Source organism: Chionomys nivalis, chromosome 4, assembly GCF_950005125.1.
Source record: "Chionomys nivalis chromosome 4, mChiNiv1.1, whole genome shotgun sequence".
NCBI lineage: Eukaryota > Metazoa > Chordata > Mammalia > Rodentia > Cricetidae > Chionomys > Chionomys nivalis.
Genome location: NC_080089.1, coordinates 58495039 through 58508793, shown reverse-complemented (window position 1 = coordinate 58508793; position 13755 = coordinate 58495039). Strand labels below are relative to the sequence as shown.

The window sequence follows — 13755 nt, the reverse complement described above, 5'->3', positions numbered from 1 at the left end:
ATTTTAATACTTAAAAAGGCGTGATGGCACACACTTTTTATTCCTAGCAGAAATAGGCAAGAGGATTTCTGTGAGTTCAAGGACAGCCTGGTCTACATAACACGTTCCAGAACAACCAGAACTGCTCAGAGAGATGACTCAAAACCATCATATTTTGTGGTCTGCCAATACCTGACTATTTGGTACCTCTATTTTACTTCCATTTAATGGTCCTCATCTTAGTAAGGGTTACTCTTACAGTGATGAAACGCCATGACCAAAAGCAACTTGGGAGGAAAGGGTTTATTTTATTCTTACTTCCAAATAACAGTTCATCACCAAAAGTAGTGACAGCAGAAACTCAAACAGGGCAGAAAACCGAGACAGGAGCTGATGTAGAGGCCATAAAGGGGTGCTGCTTACTGGCTTGCTCCCCATGGTTTACTCAGCCTGTTTCATTATAGAATCCAGGACCCAGGACCACCAGCCCAGGGATGTTACCACCCACAGTGACCTGGGCCCTCCTCCATTGATCACTAATTAATTATAGGCTTGCCTATACCTGATCTTATGGAAACATTTTCTCAGTTGAGGCTCCCTTCTTTCTAATGACTCTAGCTTGTGTCAAGTTGACCTAAAATTAGTCAGTAGTTACTTTGTATCATTCTGATTTATAGATTATTAGTGGCAGTCATGATTTCTCTAGCTCTGTTTAGACTTAACTCTACTGCTTAGTTCATTTTTATGACTTAATAGAAATCAAGATTGTATAAAATCTTTTTGAAGAACAATACCATACTTTCTCCAATATACTTTTAGATTTTGATAATTCCGTTGAATAAAAAGAAAAGCTTTTTCCTCGTGTGTGGCACTGTTTTATTCCTAGTTATTATGAATTCTGAGTGACTAGTAGACCAATTAGATATAGCTATAGATCATATTTAGCACAGCTTTGTTTTTGAAGACCACACCATCTCAGTAAAATCCCTTTCTGAGTTCTCTAAGGGGGTGGGGTGGAGGTAGGATATTGTGCATAGCTTTTAAATTAGGGGTCTAGCTGGGCGGTGGTGGCGCACGCCTTTAATCCCAGCACTTGGGAGGCAGAGGCAGGCGGATCTCTGTGAGTTCGAGACCAGCCTGGTCTACAAGAGCTAGTTCCAGGACAGTCTCCAAAACCACAGAGAAACTCTGTCTCAAAAATCAAAAAAAAAAAATAATAATAATAATAATAAAACATTAGGGGTCTATAGATTTTGTACTCTACAAGTAGGACCAATCTAGAATCTTACACTTCTGTAGGGCACAGTTCATTTATTTGATGGAATATACCATTACATGCTTATTTAACCTTTTGATTTTTCTTTATGTTCTCCATTCTCGCATGCTAACCTGATGTCTCTTGGGTTATTGTAGTCTTCAAAAGTTATTAGAAATTTGGTACATAGTCCAGAAAGATCCTTGGTGGTACTTTGAGTGCTTTGTGTTGTAGAAAAGTTTATATGCTCTGTTGTGGTGCTGACAGTGGTAAAATTAGAATCTTCTTCTGTCTTTGGAAGTCAGAATACCTTTTCTGTAGAAGATCAAATAAAGCCATCCCCAATGGCACAGGTGTGTAACCCAGCTACTCAAAGGATGAAGCGGGAACATTATGAATATAAGACCTGTCTGAGAAATTTAGTGAGAGTTTCAAAGGGGTGAGTGTATTGGAGGAACCATGGAAATGGCTCAGTTTTTAAAACAAGACTTAACAAAAAGCATGAACTCAAATTTAGATCTCCAGCATCCACATGGCAACTGCCTGTGATCCTAGCAGTAAGGAGGCAGAAAGGAGGCAGAAACAGGACTTCTGTGACTAGCTACCCAGCAAGATTAGCCAGAAACTGCAAGGTCCATGTTCAGTGAGACTCCATGCCTCAATAAATTGTGATCCAGAAAGACAACCTATATGAACTTTGACTCTAGATATGTACAAATTTTGTACGCACGTATGAAGGGGTTAGGGAAGAGGGAGCCATTGAGATAGCTCAGTGAGTAAAAATGTTTGCTGTACAAATCTGGTAAACTTGCATTTGATTCCCTGAATCCACAGTGTGGAAAGAGAGAATTGATTCCTGAAAGTTAACTCTGACTTCCTGCTGACATATATATGCACGTGTGCACGTGCACGCACATACACACTCAAAATGGGGGGTGATGTAAAAGGAAAGAAAAGGAGGTGGGAGGGGTTGAATCTCAGTGGTACAGTTTGCCCAGCATGGGCAAGGCTTCGATTCCCAGCACTGAGGTTTGAATCAATACCTGCTGGCTGTAATCTCCACGATGATTACTCAAGTCTATCTCTCTCCTTACTGCGAAGGAAGCCATAGGCTTTAACAGATGAATGTGATTGTGTTCCAAATAGCTTTACTTAGAAAAAACAGTTGGTAGCTATATTTGACTGGCCTGCCAGTTTTCTAGTTTTGGTTATTTTGGGAACCTTTTTTCAAATTGTGAATTGATTTTTTATTCTGGATCTTGGCATTTATTATCAAGCTTTTCTTATTTGCATTAAAATTTTTCTTCTTTGATTTCTGAGGGTTTTATTTGTAGGGTTCCCCCCCCCTTGAGATAGGGTCTCATTATATATATATATAGTCCTGTCTGGCCTGGTCACTGTATAGATCAGGCTGGCCTGGAACTCAGAGATCCACTTGCTTCCTCTTCCTGAGTGCTAGGATTAAAGGCATGTACTACTACACCCAGCTTCATGAGTTTTAATGAGAAATAGTTTTCAGAATCATAAAGTATATGAAATCAAGTCCTCTCCCATCGTATGTGGTAATGTGATAAATTGGGTTTTCTGTTAGATTTTGTGAATTTGACAAATTTGCAAATAGTAGTACTTACTGGAAAGTAAACATGACAGACAGGTTAGTTCCTACATAGTTTATTTGCACATAGGCATAATTTTTATCTCATAAGTGTTGGTTCAGCACCTACCTGACTCTTTTTATTTTTATTTTTATTTATTTATTTATTTTTTATTTAAGATTTATTTATTAAGCATACAATGTACTGCTGGCAAGGAAGGCACCAGATCTCATCACAGATGGTTGTAAGCCACCATGTGGTTGCTGGGAATCGAACTCGGGACCTCTGGAAGAGCAACCAGTGCTCTTACCCTCTGAGCCATCTCTCCAGCCCCTACCTGACTCTTGAAATAATACGGCTTTGCCAGGCATGGTTGATACACGATGCAAATATAGCTCTCATGAGGTAGGAAGTAGAAAGAGAAACATCTTAATTTCAAGGCCAGCCTAACCTGTTTCCTGACCCTCGGGGAGGGGGGGTAAACTTTTATTTGACTTTTTTCTTGCTGCTTCAGTGTTGTGTATGATATTGGAGCATGTGATTGAGTAGTCCTGAGGTTCAGAGTTTATATATTTAAGAAGAAGATCAACTGTAGATTCTTCTCTAAATATATATTTTTTCCTCTAGAGACATGGTTGGAGCTTTGGAGCCTGTCCTGGAACTTGATCTGTAGACCAGGCTGGCCTCAAACTCAAGGAAATCTGCCTGCCTTTGCCTACTGAGTGCTGCGCAATATTTATATTTCTATATACTTGGTATAGGGTAAAAACCCCAGCCAAGGAAAACCAACCAATCCCTGAGCACTCTGACTTTGAACCCAGAGCTAGTGAAGGAAACAGACCCAGGATCTGAAACCTGAGCCAGTAAAAGAAGCACTTTATCCCAGAACCAAAGAAACATACCCTGACTCTGAAACCTGTCCTTAAAAACAGAGCCAGTAGGAAAAAAAAAAAAAAAAAAAGGACCAGTGAAAGAAACAGTTTGGCTCTGAAAGCAGAGCCATCTCTGCCCCTGACCAACTAAATTAGCCAATCTCTGAGCATAACTTCTTCCTGGGAAAACTCCGCCCCTAAGAAACCTTGTATAACCCCCCTCTGCCTGTTCAGCTGTTGGCTGTTATTTACTACACTGGCAGAGGTATCCACTCTCCTGAACTCCTCCTTCCCAAATAAATCTCAAAAGAGTATTGGGTGAAGAGCTTCACTTGGCGTATCATAGAAGGTACCCGAGTGTCTGTTATTTCTAGACTTTAAAGCATGGAGAGAAAAATATAATTATATGTTTGGTAAAATCACACTTAAATTTAACTAATTGTTTTCTATATATCAGGCACTAGTGATACTAAGTATATGATTTAAAATCGTCCAACACATCTAGAGACGTTCAGAATAATGAAAGAGACTTTACGTCAGTTATTTTTGTAAGACAATAATAATGCATAATATATTTGAAGTACAAAATTATGTCATTAATACTACTTTGTATATTATCAAATAATAGACTTTACTGAATGCCATTATTGTATGTAGGTGTATTGGGAGTGTGTTTGAAATTAAACCCAGTAACTGATGTCAAACAAGCGTGGGCTTTAGGCTTTACCCCAGACTGTATCTGTAGTGCTCTAGCCCTCACTGTTAGATTGTTATTGTAAGTTTGTATATATTTGGTTGGTTGAGGGATGGGGTAGTGGAGGCACAGACAGAGATTCGCTCTATAGCCATGGCTGGTCTTAATTTATGCTAACCATGCTTTTCTCAATTTTGGCAATTCCATGTTTCTGTCTGCTGAGTGCAGCTGGTATTACAGGTGTACCTCCATGCACAACATCCTCTTTAGAAATATAGCTTATTTGAGTCAACTATTGTTCAGATGCTTCCAATTCTGTCAAATTTCTTCCTGTTTTCATCTTTTTAGGCAGGATCTTATATTGTGAATTATTAAAATTTTAAATGTATTTTGTATGTGTGTGTACATGTACATATACTTGCGTGCTCACAGAGGACAGTTGTCAGGATGTTCTTTTCTTCCTGCCACCTCATGATCTGAGGATTAAATCCAGGATGTCAGACATGTGCACAGGTACACTAGCCATCTTGCTTGCTCAGATTAACTTTATAGTTAATTGAAATCTTGTCTATAAATTTGATTAACTTTATTTCCTCTTTACATTATCCTTCTCTTGCTTCCTTTTAAAAAATTGCCATTTGTTTATTGAAAAAACTAGGTCATTTTCTCCTGCTGCTTTTCCAGCCCTAAAGATTTTACTGCTTGTTAATAAATGATTCCTTGGCGTCATTTATTGACCTTTTTTGTCTCTCTACTGCTACTGCTACTACTTTTTTAAAGACAGGGTCTCCTAAAAATGAGAAAAGATAGATTAAAAAGAGGGGGGGTCCTTACTGTATAGCTCTGCCCCGGCACTCTCTGTGTAGACCAATTTGCCTTCTTAGTAAGTCTATAAATTTAAGCAAATTCAGACTCAGCAAAAAGAGCTTTGAATTTTTTTTCTGTTGGTTGGGGGTTTGAGACAGGGTTTTTCAAAGACTGGGTTGTCAGTAAATTTGTTTAGCTTGCATACAACACACCAGCCACCAGCAACACACAGCTGCTTCTTGTTTTCTAGCTCATTGCTTCCTCTGTAGAGTACTATCCAAGAGAACTTTTTTGTATTGCTAAAAATACTCTTCATCAACATTGTTTAATTTGTTTTCCACTAATTGTAGAACAGACATTTTAATGTTGAGTTAAAATAGACAAATCTGTGGCTCCTGGCTGCTGTATAAAAACTATATATAGTAAGGCATTCAGAGCAGTAGTATCAAAGGAACTGTAGATAGCTTTATTCTTAATTTTAAATTAACAATTCTAGATTACTGTTTTATTAGCAAATACATGAAATTTCAATTAGCAATTGTAGTCAAAAATAATAATACTCATGCTATGATGTTTACTATGTGTATAAGGTTGATGGATGTTTAACTATAGGTAATTATTTTGTCACCTTGGTTACCTATTGTTTTTTATGGATAGATATTTGACATTAACTCTTATTTTTGAATACAACTTGTATTATTGACAGGCAGGTCCCCCATTTCCCATCCTGTTCCCTCCAGTATCATTATTTTACTCTCCTCTGAGTTCAGGTTTTAGATTCTTCTTATGAGTCAATATTGTGTAGTATATGTATTTCTATATAGGCTTAGTACATTGTCTTCCGTGGCTAGCCATGTTGTTGCACATGACCACCCGAGCAGTATTCTATTTACTATGTATGCCCCCATTTCTTTATCCATTCATTTATAATAAATGAACTGATTCCATGGCTTGATTATTACAAACAATAAATGGAGAAATGCAGGCATACTCAAAATAATTATTTCAGGATTTGTTGTTGTTGCTGCTGTTGTTATATATCCAAATGTGGTAAAACTGAATTTTATGATTCTGCTTCAGTTTTTTAAGGGCCTTCTGTGTATTTTCCATAGTGATTCTACTAACTTACATTCATACAATTCCCTTCACTCCACATACTTGCCAGCTCTTGGTATCTTTGCCCTTTTGAGTGACAAGCTGTTTTAATGTGTGAGGTGCTATCACATTGTTGCTTAATTATACACCAGCTTTTGTACATGATACATGATATATATGTCATAATTACAAGACCTTTATTTTTCTTACTGGGTCAGCGATCTAGGGCAGCCCTGCAGAGGTACCTGTTCTACTGTAATCGCTATATGAACCACATGCAGAGTCTACGCTTTGAGCATAAGCTGTATGCTCAGGTGAAGCAGAAGATGGAGGAGATGCAGCAGCACAACATGTCCTGGATCGAGGTGCAGTTCCTGAAGAAAGCAGTCGATGTCCTCTGCCAGTGTCGTGCCACACTTATGTACACTTATGTCTTCGCTTTCTACCTCAAAAAGAATAACCAGTCCATTATCTTTGAGGTAGGATTAATTCCTGGACGGGGGAAAGGCCAATTTTTCATAAACCCTTTCTATTTAAAAAAAATGTAGGTAAAAAATATGAGAAACCTTTTTGTTATCTTAAAAACTGCATCAGATTTAAGTGGTTTAGCCAGCTAGTAAACTGTGCTAGCGCTGTAGTCAGCCCTCAATTTGAATGTACATTTATCATGGATTAGCGCTGTAGACTTGCCACAGATTATTTCCCCTCTTATCTCATTCTTCTCCCCCTGGTGGTTTTCCTGGTTTTTGTTGTTGTTGTTGTTTTCTGGAGTTTTTATTTGTTTTGTCTTGTCTTATTTCTTTGAGAGGAGGGCTTAGTGCTGTAGTATAGACTGCTCTCAAACTCAGAGATATCCCTGCTTCCCGAACATTGGGAGGCACACCCAGCTTGTGCATCAATTTTACAGTCTCTATATTTGAAAAATTAGAAAAGCCTCCCTTTTTAGCCATCATGTCAACACTAAAACTAACTACCATGTTAACTTCTAATTATAAGGCTTATTAAGAACTTTTGATGTGCCGGGCATTGGTGGCGCACACCTTTACTCCCAGCACTTGGGAGGTAGAAGCAGGTGGGTCTCATTAATTTTAGAGGGCAGCCTGGTCTACAAAGTGAGTTCCAGGATAGCCAGGACTATTACCCAGAGAAACCTTGTCTTGAAAAACAAAAAACCACAAGAAACCCAACAAAAGAACTTTAGATGTACCAGATTCTAAATAAGCAATTTATATGAATTGTGTCACGTAAGCCTCATAATATCCTAGGGTGGTAAGTGTTCCACTCACATCTAAAATAGAGAATAGCAGGGGTTGATGGCCCATGCCTGTATGTAATCCCAGCATTCAAGAAGCAGAGGGAGGCACATCTCTGTGAGTCGAAAGCAAGCCTAGTTCTAGTCCACCCAAAACTACATAGTGAGACCCTGTCTCAAAAATAAAAGGCAGCAACAGTAAAAAGTGATGCATAGAATACTGATCTTGCTTATGATGTAAAATAGATTTATCCACCTGGATATGATGACAGATGCTTTTAATCTCGGAACTCCAGAGGCAGAGGGAGGCAGATCTCTCTTGGTTGGAGGCCAGTTTGATTTACATAGAGAATTCTGTGCCAGCCAGGGTTACATTCACGGTAAAGACATGGTCTTTTAAAACAATAACAAAAGACTGTATATATTTAAAGTTATGCAGATGGCTGCAATGCAACCAAATATGGGCAACAATAAGGTTTTTTTTTTAAGTTTTAATTTTTTAGTTTTCAAAAAGAGCAGCTCTCAGATATAAAACATTGTAAAGATTTTCTCACATTGTCCTCACTATTATTCTAGAGGTTAATGGTTGAATCTCTTTTCCAACATTTTTAAAATTGTTCTGGGCTAGAAAATTATTACAGATGAAAGCCACAAAGAGCTTTACTAGTTAAAAAAATGACTGTGCTGGGCGTTGATGCTTCACACCTTAATCCCAGCACTTGGGAGACAGGCAGGTGGAACTCTGAGTTCAAGGCCAGCCTGCTCTCTACAAAGCTAGTTCCAAAGACAGGGCTGCTACAAATATTCTCTATCTCGAACCCCCCCTCCCCCGCCCGCCCCATGATTATCCGTGTTGAGAATAAGTGTATAGTCCTCAAACTAGCTAAACTTGGTTATATTTTAGCTTGATTTTGAAACCAAAATTTATATTCTTTTTCTTTCAGAATAATCAAGCAGATCTAGAAAATGCCACAGAGGTGCTTTCGGGCTACCTCGAACGAGATATTTCCCAAGATTCTCTGCAGGATATAAAGCAGAAAGTCCAAGATAAGTACAGGTGAGATTTTTATAGCTGGTGAGTAAAATATTCTGCCAGTGGTGAGATTTTGTACATTTGACTGTGCTTCTGTGTGTCCCAGATTCCTTCTGTCGATTGGGCAAAAAGTTTCAGGGAGTAGACTGATCAAGAATAGAAGAGAAACCTAGCCATGTATTCTAATGGCTGATTCTTTTTCAGTTGAAATCCCTACACCATAGAGAAGAAAGACTTTAAAAGGAATAAGTAGCCATTAGCAATGAGGGGGTGGTCATAGGGTGTTGGTTTTATCCAGGGACTCTTTGTGGGTCATGCTTCTTTACAAGTGAATTATGCATTCTTTTTAGAGTTTTTGTTAGCTTTTATCTTTAGGAGAAATTTAGCTCAGGGGTAAATAGTTCAGGATTGGATAATTCCTCAACATAAAGCTTTCTTTCAGTGTGTTTTTTTCATATGCTTGTATTTCTTTTTAAAAATGAGTTTTTTTAAATATATATATATATATATATATATATATATATATATATATATATATATATATATATATATATATATATATATGGGGGTGCATGTGTTTGGATATCCAAAGAGGCCAGAAGAGGGTGTCATATTACCTCGTGCTAGAGTTAAAGGCAGTTGTGAGCCACCATATGTGGGTTCTGGGAACTAAATGTAGATCCTCTAGAAAAGCAAGAAGTGCTCTTTACCACTGAGCCATCTCATCCCCTGATATCTTTTTAATAGTACTAAGGGAACCGGAAATTTGGAAGGCCTGGAGATTTAATCTCAATATCTTCACTTCCATAACTGTAATTTTTACATTGTGTTTTTAGAGTTAATCAGGAATTTATAGATGGCCCATGAAATTAAGCTTTTGGTGGGGGGACTTAGTTTTTGAGAAAGGGATTTTCTGTATAAAACCTCTGACTGTCCTGGAACTTCTTTTGTAGACCAGGCTGGCCTTGAACTCAGTAGAGTTGTAGCTACCACAGTCCAGCTGAAATTCTTTATAATTTGTACAGCTATGGGTTTTAATCATTGTTTCTAGGCTCAGTCACATCTTCTAAAACATGAGGGCTCTAAAATAATTTCCTGAGCTGGAAATCTGAGTTTGAAACAAATAATCTTGGGCTGGAAGAATAGATCAGTGGTAGAGTGTTTTTAGCACAGGGTCCTGGGTGTGATTTCCACCAGTGAAAGAAACCAAAAAACAGTCCTTAGAACAGTTAGAAGTAGTTTGGTGTGTCTGTACAGATAAATCATAGTGTTAGCAGGTGCTTATTTCAAAGTCTGGGCCAACTATAGGAGTAGTACTTTTTAAAAGTGGGTAAAGTGCCTCTTTTTTTTTTTTTCATTATCAGAGGCTGGATGACAAGTTGTTTTGTTTTGTTTTGTTTTCTCTTTGATTACAGATACTGTGAGAGTCGACGAAGGGTTTTGTTACAGCATGTGCATGAAGGCTATGAAAAAGATCTTTGGGAGTACATTGAGGACTGAGAATGGCCCTGCATAAAATGAACTCTGAAAACTTTACCATCTAGAGTGCTCATGCAATTAAAACAAAACAAACACAAACACAAACAAGGAGGCACTAAGCCTATTCTGACACCGCTGGTCTGTAGTACCAGAATTCTGTTTTGTTAATGGAAAGTTTAAGTAAATTATATTGTAATAAAAAAGGTAGATAAACCATTGTACAACAGTATTCTAGGCCGCCAACAAAGTGTGACAGACACACAAAAAGCCCTCCAACTTTAACTTGTAACGTAGCTTCATTCTCAAAGCTGACTTCCTTTTTCTTTTTCCTTAGTGTACTACAGTTAAAATTTCAGATAGCTCCTTGACACTGCTTTTCATGTCCAAATCAGCCATTTTGTTGTACTTTGGTAAAGGACCTCTTCCCCTTCCTCCCCTGCACATATACCACACACAGTTGGACTCACTTTCTCTCATACCCTAAGGTCATGAGTGAATAATGATTATTAGCTACTTGTAAAGGAAATTCTTGGGAGGGGGAACGGGGTAGGCAGCAAGAGGATTAAGCAAAAAACACAAAAACTTTGTATATGACTTTTAAAACAAGAGGACAACACAGTATTTTTCAAAATTGTATATAGCGCATATGCATGGATAAAGCAAGCGTGGCACGTGTTTGCATAATGTTTAATTACAAAAATATTTATTCTTTAAAAAGCTTCAAGATTATGTCTATTTGCTGTGCATTTTCTTTCAGTTGGCTTTATCTTTCTAGGGTTGGGGTTGGGATAAGGGTATGTTTGTTAAGCACCTCTGCAAGACCTAACTAGAGTGCTTCAGTTTCCCTTTCCTGAGGTCAGTTTGCCCTGTCTGGTTTGGTTCTGCCTTTTGCTGGCCATGGGCCTCATGCCTTGAATTCCCAGCTTCTAGATGTAGAACAAGGAAATCAAGTCCTGAGCAAATGCCGTGGCCTGATAAAGACTACAAGTGGTTTTGTTGCTTCACCTCATGAATGATCCTGTCCCAACTTACTCTTCCTGTGTGGCCCTGATGCCTCTATCCTAGCCCATGTGCCCATGTAATGCACAGGGCTGTAGGCTTCCTAGGCTCCCCATCACATCTGGAGGAAGCATTTCAGAATTTCTTTTCCTGTTTTATTTTTCCTGAATTGCTGCTTTGAGCCTTTTAAATTTTTAGTTATGGCTCGTTTCTCATCCCTTCTTTATGTTAGGGTGTTGAATACATTGTTTTCACTTTAAGTATAAATAAATAGCCATTCACTTAGTTTGAGATTGTGAATTTTAAATGGTGGATATTGAAATTGCTTGTGTGTGTTACGGTGGGTTCAGTTTGAAGGCAAACACCACTGGAACATTGATACTCCCATCCAGTGTATTTGAGTAGGAATCACTGAGTTTGCTTCTTTTCTATTGTCAGCATATAGGAGAATTAATAATGCATTTTAGCTGTGATGTCCATTTTTATGAAATTTCTACTAAAAGCTATGTTAAAAGTAAAGGATGGTGGTGGTTTTATTAACTATATACCTGTTTAGGCCATTCTGCCTGTGGTATTTTTCAACAGGTCAGCATCCCTAAGACTGTCAGTTTTATATTTGAGTGCAGAGTGAACTAGGCAACTAGATCAAGAGGTATAACTATTAAATGCCAGTTTTGGCTGAGGACCTCTTTGTCTTCCTTTAACTGTCTTGTGCCTAGGGAGTGTTTACCATTTGTGAGGCAGCTGTGTCTGTTCTTGCATTGTACATCTTATTACTCCATTGGGAAGTAGGTTCACTTTCCTCTGGCTTTTTGCCTAAGTTAGGCTTTGCTGAATCACCCTACTTTTCCTTTTAGAAAGGTTGTTACATGAGATGTACTTGCAACTGTTCTTTTCCCATCAAAAATCAGTGAATGTTTGCTGAGTATATTATGCTGCTTTCTTAAACTACTTGTTGCTTTAGGATCAACTTTACATCTTTTTTCTTCCCTTTCCTTGTCACCTCAGGTGCAAATCTGAACTCATGTCTGCTTTTCAATTTTCTCTTTACCCTCTCTTTTTCCCCATTATCCATCTGACTTTATTTTAAATAATTGCATCAATCTTTAAAAAATATACATTTATCAAAACCAACGAGATTTCAAAGAAAGCTCAAAGTAAGTTCCTTTTCCTGGTGACTTTGAAAAGCAACCAGAATTGTCACATAGATATATGTGGTCCCTTAAACTGCTTTGTGTATGTAGTGTTTTAAAACAGTTAACTTCGCAGTATCTAGGTCTGAGTGTCATAAGTCCTCTTTACGCCCTGCCCTGAAACAAGTATCCAAAAGAGTGTGTGCACCTTATAGTCTCAGTCCCCGCCCATAGAGGGATAGTGCAGTTGGTGACACTTTCTAGTCCCAGTGCTCACATGGGACCTGAGAGTATTGCACTCATAATTTGTGTGGATCAAGGTGAATTGGCCTTTCTGCTACATCCAAGCTTTTAACAACTGTCTCCATATCTAAGAGTTCCCAGAATTTAACTGCTTTTTTAGTAGCTTCAGTGCCCCCACCTGGGATAGGCAAGCCATATTGTTAGACAGCTTCCCTATTTGACCTACCTAAGTCTCTCAGAGGGCTCTACTTACAGTAAGCACCAGGGTTTCCTTGTGTTTTTGAGGTCAGTTACATTGTAGGTGCATGCTTCATTTGAACAATTCATTGAGCAACAGGTGAACTTTTCAATGATTTCTAATAAAATTTTGATCCAAAGCTCAGGAGACAAAATTGTGGTAAATGGAGTAGCATATAACATCACCAGACTCTAAATTCTTTGTAATTTGCTGCAACCCAGATTGTATATGTTTTATGTGTGTTTAAATAAATATATTAAAGACACACGTGTATACATACATATCAGTAGATCCAAGACTGACTGACTTGGTTTGATATGGTTGAATCTGCAGTGTAATGTGTGGTTCACCTGTGATTAGGAGTTGAAACTTAGAACAAGAGAGTTAAAGGATTTAATGTAACATTATTTTAGCCACGTATCCCAATATAGAGCACTTGGGGGATGGGATGGGGGGTGGGTTGGTGAGACAATCAGATCGATAAATTGATTAAATGCTCCTAACCCTGTAATTTTGTGCATAGAGCACCTTGTGCTGTGGAAATAACTGTTCTTAGATTTTCATTGTAACTGGACTGTTCAGGTTGCCCAGAGGGAAAGAACATTCCTAATTCTAATAAAATAAACGTTTATTTTGTTATTCCATTAGTTACTTATGTTTATTTTTATAGTTGAAAACAGATGACTTAGGTGGGAATAACAGCCACCTGTATAATGTGCCTTATTCACTGTTCCTGTTTAATATAAACTGTCAAGTATTGGTTCAGGTCCTAGGTAGGGAACTGTGAATGAGACCATCCCCAATGGTTAATTTGGCTAATGAAACTTTCAGAAGTACTTCTGAAAGCTTTCTGGCTTCCTAATTGCAAACACTGAATTTAGATATGATATTTAAAACATTATTCTCAGCCTCAAAAGTACTTCACCTTACTTATAGAAGCTGATGATCCCTATAAAGTAGACTCAAAGCTGAAGATGCTTCTGGATATTGTTAATGTTAGATACTATAACTAAGTCCAGACCTCAGGACAGTTGAGTCTTATCCTATCTATAGTATAACAGTCTGTCACTTTCATCTTCAA

At 38.0% G+C, this 13755-nt stretch overlaps 1 protein-coding gene across 1 annotated transcript in view; it reads left to right on the top strand.

Moving 5' to 3' along the window:
* The window catches only part of Arih1 (ariadne RBR E3 ubiquitin protein ligase 1), a 105690-nt gene extending 92372 nt beyond the window's left edge, over positions 1–13318 (top strand). The window contains exons 12-14 of the mRNA XM_057767303.1: positions 6516–6776; positions 8494–8606; positions 9998–13318. Coding sequence (XP_057623286.1) covers positions 6516–6776; positions 8494–8606; positions 9998–10082 — 459 coding nt within the window. The 3' untranslated portion in view covers positions 10083–13318. The remainder of the gene's footprint in view (positions 1–6515; positions 6777–8493; positions 8607–9997) is intronic.
* Positions 13319–13755: the final 437 nt, after the last annotated feature.